This window comes from Watersipora subatra, chromosome 1 (genome assembly GCF_963576615.1).
Source record: "Watersipora subatra chromosome 1, tzWatSuba1.1, whole genome shotgun sequence".
NCBI classification, from domain to species: domain Eukaryota; kingdom Metazoa; phylum Bryozoa; class Gymnolaemata; order Cheilostomatida; family Watersiporidae; genus Watersipora; species Watersipora subatra.
Genome location: NC_088708.1, coordinates 1,125,108 through 1,140,802, shown reverse-complemented (window position 1 = coordinate 1,140,802; position 15,695 = coordinate 1,125,108). Strand labels below are relative to the sequence as shown.

Below are 15,695 nucleotides of genomic sequence, written 5' to 3'. Positions count from 1 at the left end.
CACATGCATTATGCAAATTTAGGCACTATTCAGAGAAAGTTTCGTGACGTCTCGTGCAATAGCGAACGGTGCTCTCAGAACTTCGAGTACTGTCATGGGTAAGCGCTTTGCCTTCAACACGCAAGAGCGACAAATACACATCCGTTTGAGCGATTGGTAAATCAAAATTCAGAAAAGCTTGGTATCTTCGCGGAGTCAAAGATGAACAGATCTGAAGGGTTGACTAAACGTAGAAATCCCAGAAAGACTGAAGAAGCTTCTGGAGGCTCAGAAGAAAAAAACGATTGGGGTGATTGGGATCATGTAGACGATGATGACCTTAAAAAAGAGGACAAAGATGATCACGAATCTAAAGAAATGAAATTAACGCTTATGGAAGAAGTTCTATTACTGGGACTTAAAGATAGGGAGGTAAATATTTTTTTATTCATAGGAAACTGTTTTATGTATATTTTTACGTAGATCTGCTGTTGTTTTGGGTTTGCAAATACTATCAATAGTGTATCTGTGCAAGTTGTATCTTTCAATTCTGTGCATCAGAATTTTGGACATATTCTACGTACGTTATTGTGAGAGCAGTTTTGATATCATTAAATCTTTTTATATTGTAATTTCATCCAAAAAGTTATTTTATTTACATTGTTTTCGTGCATTAGATGAAGTTTTTAGTTTTACAATGCTCAGTGCTGGTTCCTTTGCTTTTTGTCTCAAGTCAGCTGAATAATAAGAGATGTTTGTTGTTAGACAATCGCGAAGTTTCGCGATTGAACTAATACTCCAGGAACAGACTTTCTCAAAAAGCTAAAGATGTAATAAAGTAAAATGAATCCATCTTGAAGTAGTAGAACTTTCTTTTTAAATTTTATACGCGGATAATGCTATTCTATCAGTTCCTCGTTGAGCTCGTATTCAACAGCCCGGCTGTCAAAGTGCACTAAAAGGCAAATAGCTCTTGCGACCTTTCTTTGTCAAGGGTTTCAATCGTCTGGTCCAATTAAGAATTGATCTACAACTAGTTGGCTTAAGTAAAAAAAAGATACTCTTATAGTACCAACATTCCCAAAAAGAATAACAAATTAAGATTTTCAATCCTAGACAAATTTAGATTATAAGCATCTGAATTAAGCGTTAACAAAGTGTGGAATCTATAAATAATTTTGAAAGCAAGTCAAAGGCAACTATATCAGTCTGATAGCTAATCAGGTTCTTTTACTTCATTGCATCTTTTATAGTCAGCAGTTTAGCAGGTGGATGAAGAGATAAATAAGTTTACATAAGTATTAAAAATATGAAACTGTCAAATCTTAAAAAGGGGATTTTTGCTTATAGAGCATTGATGCCATATCGACAGATTCATTTTAGATTTTAGTTATGTTAAATTGCTTATGTGTATTTTTTTAGGGTTACACTTCTTTTTGGAATGATTGCATTTCTTCCGGATTGAGAGGCTGCATTTTGATAGAGCTTGCTCTAAGAGGTCGTATTGAACTTGAGAAAACTGGTATGAGGAGAAGAAGCCTTCTCAATAGAAAAATTGTACTGAAATCGGGTGCGTTAACTGGAGATGTTTTGCTTGATGAAGCTTTGAAGCATATTAAGGCCACAGAGCCAGGAGAAGGGGTCCAGACATGGATTGAATATCTCAGCGGTAAGCCTAATTTTTGATCCTATTTGGTTTTTAGAGATAAGGTAAAAAAGTGTAACATTGGCATAATCCATGCATAAGAGTAGTTTTATCGTATGTGATTCTAGTTTAAATAATTCCTGAAACTGAACTTTTGCTTCATTCAGCAAGAACTAAAAGACCTGATTAAAACCTTGTACTGACAACCTGGTTGGTGCAGTAGCCAATTATGCCTCGTTTGTGCAGTATTTTATTTCAATATAAACAGATTTTCTTTGGTACTAATAGTAGGGATATGCTCGGAGGTCGGCTGGGTGATTGTCGCTACAGCTGTGAGCTGTTATTTATTTTGTGGTTTGCTAGTTAGGCCACTCATTTTTGATTATTAGGTTCACGGATCCGCCGACGCGAGATAAAAACTACCGCTGAAAAAATAAAAAGTCTATGTGTACTTCTATTTTTATTTGAACCGCCGAAACTTGCAATTTGTTGATTAATGTTTTTTATTTGAAAACGTAACGTTAGCTTTCTTGTAACCAGCGCCGTATTGTTCTGTAACCAGCGCCGTATTGTTATGAGGCAGCCTCTGGCTGCCTCATAGAACAATCCGAGGCAGCAAAATTCTATGAGTGCGTTCTATGAGGCAGCAAAATTTCAGCACCCAGAACGGCCGAACGGTGATTTTCTCCTTGTTTAGTGTCGACAATGCTCAGACGAAAGGTGCGAACGTATCGTGCAGAGCCCGTTTTCAGAATATTACTAGTGGTTGCAAACCTAGCGAATCCATTTCGACACAACTTTACTGCTAAGAAAGGAATGGAAAACGGACTTTTTGGTTTTGTCTGTTCTGGATTCACATATTTAATGATAACGATTAAGTTGAAATGTGCTAGACGCTGTTGAACTGACGAAGAGTTTTGATTTTGACGACTGCCATAAATTCTGAACTTTTAAAACATTTACTTCCACTTAAGATGAATATTTTGATAGTTATGGGAAGCCAATTACGGAATAATGTAGAATAATTCTTGGTTGGCTTTACTAGCCTTATTGCAGTTTGACAAATTATTCTGACGATAGTCACTTGACTGATTACAATTTGCAAATTGTATTTGAAATGTTTTCTTTATCATTACTATTATTGTTATATCGACGCTGCGCGAAGCAGCCGTGTTTAGAACTATCTTGAAACTTTCAAGAAAAAAAGAAATTTGTTCGCAGCTTTCTTCTTATTGCTTATATATCGAGTATGCTTGCTAATTTCTTCACACTATTTTTACGTGAAAACATCTACTTCATTACAAGGAAATCAACTCAGGATTTTCTGGGGCTGCATACATGTAACAGCTGATTTAAACTTTTTGTAATTTTCTGTGTTTCTTTTTTAATATCTGCTTGACAAGCTCTAGTCACGTAGTATATGTCTATAATTTGTTTGTTTAGTGAGCTATGTTATTATCTATATTTGCATGGAAATATTTATTTGTATAGTTGTTTGTATATATATATATATATATATATATGTGTGTGTATGTATGTCTATTTTATTTTCCAATTTCGACATTGAAAATTTGCCATTAAAAAAAAGAAAAAACAGACATTGACACTTTTATTTTTATTTCGACCAACATACTCTAAAATGTGTTGAAATAATCCATGAACCTAAAAATATAAAATGAGTGGCCTAACATAAAAGTCTGCTGTTAAAGGCCTTAATTGACGGGTTGATGTCTGTCTACCAAGTTACTGTAAAATACTAACTGAGTGCAGCTCTCAAGCTTACCTAAGAGGTTTTCTTCTCGTATCGTCTACTTGACCTTAAAGACATTTAGTAGGAGTAAAAGTTAGCTTTTTATACATCGCCTTCTTTCGTGTTGAATGGTTTTATAACTACAACACTGATAATGTTACTAGTATAGTGCAATTCTCTATGGTGTACTCTTTATAAACAAGCATGTTTCAGACGAATACACTTACCTTTACTCTAAAAATATATGTCACACTTGTAAAGTGTGCTTTGTGTTGGTGATAGTATTCTGAAGTATTTCGTTAAAAACCACTAAATTGTTATGTGATGGCGCTGGCACAGCATATAGCTGAAGCTAGAGGATGTTGTAGTAACATTGTTATAGCAAAAACTGGTGATTTTCAGAACTATCGGTTGAAAACCATCGCTCCTTGATCTTTGATTTGTCTGTGTTTTTTACAATGAGCAATATAAATACCGCATTGTTTCACATATTTTGCATAAAAACTTCTCTTGTTTATTATTTATAAAATGCAAGTATATACCGACTGTTCAATTTAGCATTTTCAAAATACCTCAAAATTGCTGCAATTCAAAAGCAGTCATCGCTATTAGCAACTGTTTTCTGCAAAAATTTATTAATAGCTGCAGAACTCTGTTCAAGCCACTAATTACAAAATATTAATGGTTTATAAGTTTTAAGAGAGAATAACTCACAATAATAACTCATGTGAAATAAAGTTTCCCTTACTGGAACTGTAGGGTGTTGCTGTTCAGTATGCTGTAGTTAGTTTCCATGGTAACATAGCATCCATCGTAACTACCTTTGCTAGTTTACTAGCTACTGGATGTGGCTTTTTATCATGGTTATGGATAAGAAGTGGCTTGCCTGCATGAACAAAACTGCCTTATAGCATAAAGAGTAAGGATTCCCATTTTCTTTTGCGCTTTGCAATCTACTGGTGGGCTATCCAATTCAGATAGCTGGCGCACAGCTGTCTGATACCAAAACCTTTTTAGGATAGGCCCATATACCCAGTTTGCATTTCTAGCCACGCTGTATGCATCTATCACTGCTACCTCACCTACCAGATCCCTGGTCATGTCAGTAATTTAGAGACTCTACATGACACTGCTTATGATTGAATTTTGAACCAGCCAAGTGATAGTATAGAGTTATTCTTTTCATAAAGGTTAGATATTGAGAGTCGATACACCTCAGTTTATGCTCTCTTTCAAAAATATAGTGTTGTGATTATCGGTTTTGCTACTATTGACAATGTGATACTTTGATTGGGATTAATAAGAGAAACTGAAATACAACTAAAGAGTAATGACACTTACTACTTTTATTTCACACAATTAGCGACCTGTGTTGATGGTTAGAGCGGTTCAGTACAGGATGCTCACATCTCTGTGACCCTGAGTAGTCCCTGTCATGGCGTTCTATCATTGACTTTCTCTACATGTGTAATCTGGTTAACTGGGCACTGATCATGGGTGTTAGTTTTTACTCGAATAAGCATACAGGCTGCTATAGACAGAAGTGCCCTTTGTGCTATGGTTTTTACTCATCACCCGAAAAGGTTGTAACAAGGGAAAAGCTCCAAATTTAGCCCTCGTCTGCAGTGGTCTAGCGGTTTCAATCCTGTATCTTCTGCATTGTTCAAATTCTTCATTTGTCGTAACATCTATTCTAATACTTTATTTTAGTCTATTCATTGCTGTTGGACTACAATCAGAATAGACATAATAACTAATGATGTACGTAGCTTGTCACAACGTACCGTGGTGTTTATGGCTAACTATTTGATAGTCTGTATTATAATAGTAACTCTTATTACCCTTGCCTTGAGCTACTGCTCATTGAAAAAAAACTAAAGTGTTTCCTTGGGCCAGTTGACCTGGAGTAAAATTAAGTTACGTTTGGTTCCAATTTTTGCAAAATGACTAAAGTTTGCACCTCCTACAATTGTATATCCTTTTTATGATTAGTGAAAAATGTGGAACGTGTCTTCCTATCGCTCGCTAACTAGAGAAACAAGAGCTGATTTTTATTATAAAACTTGGCACTTTAATACCAGAAATTATACATTAAAAAAAGAAGTTCGAAGCTGAACTTTTAATTCTTACGCTTAGAATGTTTTCTTGATTAATTATGCACAGTTATATATCTTTATGTAATGCATGTAAATCTATGATCTGTGGCATTCTTTCGAGTTGGTTCAGACTGGATGCTGTTTAAGTCTTGTCTTGAGGCTAGTCTAATTTATTTCAAAACCAGAAGTTAACATCGCATAAATGGTTGGTTGCATAAACGTCGATTGTTTGGGACCTGACTGTCTGAGACTTGGGAACTTTTTCAGCTATATTTTTAGTATCTACATGAATATCCATATGCCAGATACACTCTTTTACTATCTTTAGGTTATTTGTGTAGTTTGTTGTGTTCTGGTAGATTACGAAATGTAGGAAAAGAATTGTGTTCAATATTGTTTACTGCTTATAAATCTGTTTGGTTCGGAATGTTTAATGTTTTATTTTATCAAATACAATGTAACTGCGCCCATAGAAGTGCCGTCTGGCCCATCAAGGTTTACATTGATCAAGCAAAGCCAAAAGGGTCAATCATGTCAAACATTTTTTCTTTGTTTTGTATGACTGGCATCCATTATGTCAATGTTCAAATTCGCCTCCCATCAGTACTGCATTTGAACAACGTTCAGCACGAACCAAATTTATGCTAACAGACATTTTAATGTGAAGGTATGAGCAATGGTGGGTTACAATACATGCTCCCTCGATGAGTTTCCAATTGCAAGTCATGAGATGGGTTGGGTGAGGACCGTAGCTGTTTATATTATTGCTGTCCTTGTTTGATTGGCTGGCAAGTCAGTCGGGCTTTGGTGTTTCATTGCTTTGCTATGTGACATATGTGGCTGTTGTCTTCTCCATACTTCTAACTATGCATTAAAAGTGCAAGCAGTTTATTTTGTGCAAAATATGTAATGGCAAGTGGTTAATAGCAATTGGGATTTGTCTACCACTTTTAGCTTGTCTTCCATAGTTGTGCAACAAGTTAGGCCTTCCCTTATCATGGGAGAAATTAATTGCAGTTATTCAAGCAGGACGACTGCATGACACTGGTATTAATTGCAGCCATAAACTATGAATGATGGTCCCTCTGTTACAATTATAGGTGAGACCTGGAATCCTATGAAGCTCGGGTACCAGCTGAAAAATGTTCGAGAAAGGCTCGCTAAAAGCTTGGTAGAGAAAGGCGTATGTACTACGGAGAAACAGAATTTTCTATTATTTGATATGACTGTTCATCCGCTAACAGACAGCACGATGAAACAGAGACTCGTGAAGAGAGTACAGGACGCAGTCTTATCACGCTGGGTCAACGATGTCCACCGAATGGATAAAAGAGTCTTGTCCCTCCTTGTCCTGTCACACAGCTCTGATGTATTAGAGAATGCCTATTCTCCCCTTTCAGATGAGGATTACGAAGTGGCTATGAAGCGTACCCGAGATCTACTTGACTTGGATGTAGAACAGGAGTCTATGAATGAACGCACCAACGAATTGATGTGGGCGGTGTTTGCTGCATTCACTAAGTAGTGCGCGTCACCCGCTGCACAAGCTCTGATAGATTTCACTCGTCTATCCAATTTCTGTTAAGAGAGTTGTCTTCTTTCTCATAAGATCTTTCCTTGACCTACTTTGGTGTTATATATAGACTCACGTCTTGGTACCATTCCATTTCACTCGTGCGCTGTAGTGCGCAAGGTTAGTACTGTTGTTAGTACTGTTGCAGCAAGTACCGCAGCGCTATATCAGAATCTGGTTGTAGATTTCTAAATTTCGTAACTTTTTAACCTCGGATACTTTTATGCGCTTTCTCCTTGATAGCTTATTTTTCAATTGGTTTGTGATCATACCATAGTATCAAGGCTTCTCATTCTATTCGGCCATTGCAAATATGATTCTTACAGCGCCTTGGTTGTGATGGCGCTCAATGGTCTTTTGAGTGCGGTGAGTGCCTTTCTCATAATATAACCCGTGTATATCCTAGTAGTGTGTTGTAAGTGTAATGCCCAGGTCATCCTCCGTGTAACATGGTATTATGAAATTAATTACTGTGTGAGACTCATTTCATTTTAATCTTCTTTGTGCGCTCCTCTACAATTTATTTAACTGATTTTATGTTACGATATTTACTAATAAAATATTAACTGTATAATGTATGAGACGTATACTAACCTGTTTAAAGTGGAGTGATGTGCGCAACCACGCTGTGGCACTATGGAGCGTGCTCTGTCGCTGACAACTATTGTTAGGTGGTCGGTATGACGGCATATCAGGTCGTTATGTTCAGTACGGAACATACATGTGTTAAGTGTTGACAGCATTATCAGATCTGACTGAATTTGAGTCAACTTTCTATATCAAATATCCTTGTTCATTTGTAATAAATGCTAATTTATATTTATTTACCCATATGCTATATTTGTGTGTTAATTGGGTGTGGGCAGATGACTGACAAAACAGTACACCATAACCTGCTAATAAACTGTTAGCAGGTTATGCTCTGCGAGGAGTGTTGGCACTATCAATGAGTTTACTAAAAACTCACCTACCATGCGATTGAAACCTCTTGTGTACTGCAAAAATTCAACAGACTGTTGTTTACGACATAGTCTTAGACAACATCGTATGATACATTGGCAGACTACATTGGCTACTGCTTCAATTGGCAACGAAGTTCAGTGCATCAGTAGACCACTTTATCTTTCTTATGAAAGGAAAAGCTATCAGTTGTAAGAGAGGTATTTTATTTAGTACATAAAGCTTCAGATTCTAATTTAGAGCTTCATTGAATTTTTTTAGTTGATAGTCCATTATAGCTTGCTCACTGAACTTTTCAAACAGTCTTTAAAATGAATTTGTCCTACTGTAATACAGAGATAACAAGCACAAACAGCACATTGCTATAATTTCAAGTTACGGAAAATGACAATCCGCCATCAGATTTGTGTAGCGCTTGAAAAACTTTAGTATTATTCAAAATATTCTAAATGGTTTAAATTTTTTTGTGATTTTGCACAGTCGACCCATAGTTTTCAACCACAGTACATTACAAAAGCTTGATAAAAAGTGAATTGTTCAACTCCGTAAAAGTTTAGGAATTGCTTATGTGTTTTGCTCTAATAATAACAATAAAATAATACACTAATACTCTACACAAAACACAGCCAGTATTTCATAAACCACAATTAACAAATCTGTGCGCAACTGTTACACACTAAAGCTAGCGTGAGAGAGCATCAATTGAGAGCTGAGCTGCGCTTTCAATTTTTATTGGCCTATCTCGGGAGTATTTGAGTTTCCAATCCAACAAAAAATTTGACTTTTCTCAAGCTCAGATATTTTTTTAGATTTGAGACATTTGAATACCGAGGCTGGATGTAGTTGTTAATAATAAAATTCCTAACAAATTATTAAATTGCCTATATATTATAAAATATATTAGCATAGGGTGTTATTAGTATCAGGCGTCACTAGTGTAGGGTGTCATTAGTATAAGGTGTCCTTAGCGTAAGATGTCCTTAGCGTAGGGTGTCATTAGCATAAGGTGTCATTCGCATGGGGCGCCATTGTCTAGAGTGTCATTTGCATTGGATTTATAAAATTTGATTATAAAATATATTAAAATTATAAAATATTATTAAAAATCCTACGCTAATGAAATCCAATGCAAATGACACTCTAGAGAATGGCGCCCCATGCGAATGACACCTTATGCTAATGACACCCTACGCTAAGGACATCTTACGCTAAGGACACCTTATACTAATGACACCCTACGCTAATGACACCCGACACTAATGACACCCTATGCTAAGGACACCCTACACTAATGACAGACACCCTATGCTAATGACACCCTACGCTGATGACACCCTACGCTGAGGACACCTTATGATGAAAACACCCTATACTAATGACACCCTAAGCTAAGGACACCCTACACTAATGACACCCTTTACTAATGACACCCTTTACTAATGACACCCTATACTAATGACACCCTATACTAATGACACCCTGCGCTAATGACACCCTAAGCTAATGACACCCTATGCTAAGGACACCTTATGCTGAGAACACCCTATGCCGAGAACAACCTACGCTAATGACACCCTATGCTGAGGACACCTTATGATGAAAACACCCTATGCAAATGACACCCTATGCTAATGAACCCTTATGCTAATGACACCTCACGCTAATGACACCTTACACTAAGGACACCCTATGCTAATGACACCCTACGCTAATGATGCCCTATGCCAATGACACCCTACGCTAATGACACCTTATGCTAACGATACCTCACGCTAATAACACCTCACGCTAATGACACCGTACACTAAGGACACCCTATGCTAATGACACCCTAAGCTAATGATGCCCTATGCCAATGACACCCTACGCTAATGACACCTTACGGCCTACACTATGCTGCAACAGTAACAATCAGCTATTATCAGTTATTCCTTTGATTTGATGGTCCTTCAATCTTTATCAGCACTCGAAGTGGTTGCTGTGTTGACAAAATCAATATTTTTCCCAGGCAGCTCTTAAAAGCTTTCAAATTAGTGCAAAAATTCACTTCTGTTGCTACATGAAAATTTCAGTCAGCTCTATGATTATATTGGAACTTGCAGTGAAGTAGTGAGTAAGGCCTTTTGTAATTGTGTAAAAAACACTTCCATTACAGAATGTTTGTAAGGATTAAAGTAGAATTCATCTCAAATCACAAAAGCTGTAACTGCTCATAGCATTAAGCAAGGGAGCTTTAATTGCAGTTTCCTTACTATTCTTCTTTTCCAAATAATTAAAATGAATCATCAATAGATGAACAATAGCTAGACCTATGCCCAATCAGAGCAATTTCATACCTGTCTATTAATTCTAGAATTGATAGACTAGAGTAGGTATTGAGAGATGCTCACTCTACCTTTATCATCAAGAAAGTCACAGAGTTTGCAGCAATACCCAGCATTCAAAAAGCAAACTTACCTCTTGTCATCATAACTCTACTATTGTGATCTTGAAGAGCAATAATTGTCAGAATGTAACCAATCAAACAAAAAAGGTGCTACTGAATAACGGGTGCACAACTCCTAATGTGAAGGTCTGCAAAAAGATTCTAAACACTAATGCGTCTAAGAAAATCCCACAGAGCTTGTCGATATTTAAAAGAAATGGCAGCTATAATGATCAAGGAACCCAACTTGAAATGTATCTTAACAAAGAGTTTACATCTTGTTACAATATTAACAATTATATAGATCATTAAAGTGTCAGCTCTTGGCTGATATCTACAAGATGCAAGTTCACCACACTCTACTTTTCAATTAGTCTCATTGGCATGATTGGATAAGAGAAGCTTGTCTATCTGGTAGAGAAAAGGAGGGTCACACTCGATTGAAACACGATAAAGCACTTGACGCATCTCATCTAGTCACTCCATCAGATGGTTGGTCTGACAAACTTACCGGTTTATATTTAGAAAACTTTCGACTAAGGTAATGTAGGCCTCTTACCTGAAGGAAAGAGGTGAGCACCCCACTCTTTTGAGGAAAATTATGCAGTATTCCAAGCTAATAAATATGTCCAAAGGTTGGTTTTCTTTGCCAAAACTAATGTGGCAGAATAAGTACCATTTATTGAGCATTTCAGCTGGTAACGTAGCCCAGAGCTTTTACCCATTAACATATTAACCAAGAGGTTTTGCTGGTTTAATTTTTAGACAATCAGACCTTCCACTTGTTAAGTGCCCTCAAGCTACATGTACAAGCCTAATTCAGTATCCAACATTAATGTATATTTGAATAAAACCGACTATTTTGCCATTCTTGTTACAGATTCATCTGCCACGCCAAAGTATCATCGACATTATTTGCAGAAGACTTTCAAACAAAACGTTGGCAAAATAGTTCCTAATATTGACATTAGAAAATCTTTAATCGAAAAGCTAACCATTTAAAAATAACAGTAACCAAACGATTGAGCAGGATACTACATTTGCAATAATAATTTGTATATTAGTGCCTTTAATATGGTCTAACACGGTGCAATTTATAATCTTCATATGGAATATATCAGTGCCTTTATTATGGTCCAACACGGTGCAATTTATCATCTTCATGTGGAATGTATCAGTGCCTTTATTATGCTCTAACAAGGTGCAATTTATAATCTTCATGTGGAATTGCTGTAACTTACTTTTACTAGGAACAGTAAAAGTAGTAACAAGAAGTAGGAATAGTAACTTTATACAATATATAAAGTTATACACTATACACTTATATATCTACATATATCCTAGTCAGCTTTCACTTCAAGAATCTGTTATGACAACACAATTATTGCCAATACATTTACATTTCTGTTAAAGGTTGACTTGCAACAAAATTCACATTACAGTTATTTGGTATCAAAAGATTCACCATGTCTTACTCTGTTGTGTTGTAGGTGCCAAATATATGGGAATGTGATTACAAGCTCTTAAAAGCTCAAAAATGAAAAGCCACCGTAGATTGGAATCTCTTCATTTCGATGACGTAGCCATGAAATTTGGTTATCGTCTTGTCATGTATGTTCTCTTGTGAATTGAAAGGCCAATAAAAAGCTCAATATAAAACTTATCGTAGCACTAGTTTATGACAAACACTTCGGGTTGTACCGAAGACCCCGTATTAAATATAGATGCTCGCTACTTTACAGTTTTTTTCGGTTTGGTCTAATCGGCAAGTCCTAATCTGATCATGTGGCCCAATACTTCGCAAATAATTTCTGCAGCACTTTTCGATTATCAAAAGTGACCAACAGGCCCGTCATGATTATCAGACAATGATATGTACTCCTTCAAGCTAAGGCTAAAAAATTAAACAAATTTTTACGGTAAGTTATTAGATATAACTGCTAAAAGTGACAGCATTACAATGATGATAAAACAGACGCGTAAGAACAATAGAGATGGTTTTATTTAATGCCTGAAGCATATTTGTGACCCAGGCAGTCAGAATGTACAATCGTGCTAAAACAACATTTTTGAGTTATTTACAGATTCAAAATCAGCAATATCTGAGGATTTTAATGCAATTTAAATTTTTTAAATCGGATTTTATATGCCCAGGTTATGCAAGATTTAGTAGAGAAGGTCTCACAATGAACTAAAACTGTTGTTTAGAGTTTAGGCAGGATAAGGTTGCCGATTCATGCATCGTAAATCATGTTATTTGTTTACAAATCAAAATGCCATAGCAACAGACCACTTAATCTCAACCTATATTGATGAAACCTGGCATTCTACACATTAAAACCCTGAAAAAGATGGTCACATTTTTATTTAAATTTGATTGACGGTTGACCTTCCAAAGGTCAGGGTAAGGTCAGCAATATATGTGGCTAAAGGCTCACCTTCCTGGAGATTTACATTAAAAGGGTATGCTTCAAACTGGGCACTTCTCATCAAGCTGTATTGCTATGACTGCATATAATGACAATCCAACGACTTATCAAAATGTTGGAAGTGTATTAGAAATTGTCCATCTATACAGAAGGTCATGGTAAGGTCAACAAAAGGTGACCACAGAGGGCATCAAGATGCGAAAATATCAACCCAACTCATCAAGTGACCATTCAATCTAGAGCTATTTTTATGTAGTTTAACACTCACACATTGTAACACAGAGTACACTGCAGAGATTTATTGTAGCCCATTCAATGGGTTTGCTTGTTATATTAGTGGCAGTTTGTCCCAACACAACCATATCAAATGTGTCCTTCGATAATCCTTGATACACAGTTCTAACGAGGCTTATTTGTTTAGATGACATAAAACTAGTGCAGAATTCTTTACGTTTGCATCCACTTATTAGTTTGATGTCAACAGCTATAATGGGAAAGTTATCAGCAGTGATAGGCTGATCGTTATTCTCTGTAATTTAATTAATTAGGATGATCGCTGTTACTCTCCTTTTCGTTAGCAGCCACATATTGCGTAAGCAGCTGAATTTCTGAAGTTTCCCTATTATCACAATCCTCATCATCGCTTTCACTATAATCTGAGGCAGCCTACTTAGATTCTAAGTAGAAATACTTAGAATTACATCTAAATTATTAGCGTCAACTGGCCGTAATTTGTGCGACGGTTTATTTTGTTTTAGCCTGAGGCGTTGAAACAAAAAATGGCCACATACACGCGCCCACCCGCAATTAGAGTCTATACTTAAGATCTTGGGTTATGACAACTTCCATAGCAACCACCTATATGGGAAGATTTAAAAGGCAATTCTGGCTTTATGATTGGTCAGACACAAAAATAAACAAGACCACGTGAAAGAGCAGGGTTGAATGCACTATAAACCACTGTTTAGTAAAATAGTGACGGTGAGTCATATAATAGCATATAGCACGCGTTGTGCTCTATTGTGAACAATCCAATTACCGCACGATTGTACATTCTGACTGCCGGGGTCACATTTGTGAAAATATTTCGACGAATAAGGTTGCATGAAAGTGTAAACAGAAACCATCTACCAAAGGTATTTCACATTTGAGCGTTTTGGAAAGAGAATCCAAACTACGGCGGTCTCGCGTGGCTGCGATTAACTGTTTGTTTATGAGCTTTCATGAGCTTGTTATCACATTTCCACATATTTTGCACCTACAACACAACAGAGTAAAACATGGTGAATCTTTTCATATCAAATAACTGCAATGTGAATTTTGTTGCAAGTCAACCTCCAAGTATTTTATAGCCAACATCAACGAAACATCAAATCTTCAAAAAGGGTACTTGGTGAAGTAACACTGAAATTTTGTGTGGAATTCTTAAGCTAAAATTTTTTGGAGACTGAGCATAGAGCATAAGCTGCTCTTTGTAAATATGACAAGCAAGTCTCTTTTAAAAATATGGTATTCGCGGTTTAACAGCGTTGAGAAACATTAAGCGTATTTGCTTTTACCAGTTGACTACGGATAAATACACTTAGATAAATCCTACTTTCAGCAACCAGAAGTGTATCATCAATGCTTTTGCAATGACATTAATACAAATATGTAGGTGCAAGATGTTAACTTGGAGGGCTGCTATGTATGGTCATCACATGGTGTTAAATTAAGGAAATTGTGTGATGTGATACATGCATAACAAGGAATAGCTGACAGGCTGTTATAACCAGTTCGTTTCACCACAAGAAGCCCCATCAGATGTCCTAAATTTGTAGTCAATATTGTCTAACAATGTCCTAGAACAACTCGCAGACCAATTTGAACATAGTTATAGTAGCGTACATGCCTAGCTGGTATGTTTAGCTTTAACATGCTCAGGACAGTTTCTTAGTCAGAGGCTGTCAGAATAAGGTGACCTCCGTGCAACAGGGTAAGCTGCTGCTGCTCCACACAAGGTAGAGCAGCAACCTTTAGCTGAAGTCTTGTTACTGACACCCATGGGCTTTAATAACCGGACAATTTATGCCGAGTATATTGCGTGTAATGCAAAATACATGTACTGGACTTTGAGAACTTTATATTTGCAAAGCATTGTGGGGCTGTGTATAAAATGTATGGCTATTTTTAGCCTTGGGAGGCTCCAAAGATGTTGTGCAGGCTATATTTAAATGAACTTATATGCTAATCATAAGAGCAACATGTAAGTAACGCGCTAGGTGTCATATGTAGTGCGAATGACACAGCAGCAATGTATTTTCGAATTTGTTTAAGAAAACTATCTCTTTGTATGCTTGCCGGCAGCATGAAGTGATGAATATAACAAAATTGCTCAATCAAGCATCGACACTGAGTATACAATAATATACGAATGGCGTGGTCGTGTTTCAAAAAGATGCTAGTTTGGTCTATAACTGTGTGCTCTTGGCAATCTGCGGCCAACATGTATGAAGTTTAGTTGTACTGCAAGCAAGCTCATGATGGCGAAGGAGTACCAAAAGCAATTTATACTTTAGTAATGTCAATGAAAGGTAATAAAATGGCCATGGGTAGGATATGCAGGTGTGCAAACACTGAAGTGAATCTCAGGATTGTAAAACTTTTCAACAATTCACCACTTGACTAAACCTACATTTTCTTGCCTTATCATTCGCTTTGTTACAGCACATCCCTAGAAACGGATATGCCGAACAGTTCCAAAGCAATCGATATGAAAGTTATAGCAGAAGAGATGGTAAGACGTTATGAACAACAGTCGTTGCTTCTATCAACAAATGCAATGGCAGCACTCAAGAC

The 15,695-nt window shown here is 36.6% G+C and overlaps 1 protein-coding gene across 1 annotated transcript; it reads left to right on the top strand.

Moving 5' to 3' along the window:
* The first annotated feature begins 126 nt into the window (after nucleotides 1-126).
* LOC137385745 (Golgi phosphoprotein 3 homolog sauron-like) lies at nucleotides 127-7,621 on the top strand. The gene is made up of 3 exons (XM_068072286.1): nucleotides 127-411; nucleotides 1,402-1,648; nucleotides 6,571-7,621. The coding sequence occupies exons 1-3, from the start codon at nucleotides 202-204 to the stop codon at nucleotides 6,993-6,995; spliced, it is 882 nt and encodes a 293-aa protein (XP_067928387.1). The 5' UTR covers nucleotides 127-201; the 3' UTR covers nucleotides 6,996-7,621.
* Nucleotides 7,622-15,695: the final 8,074 nt, after the last annotated feature.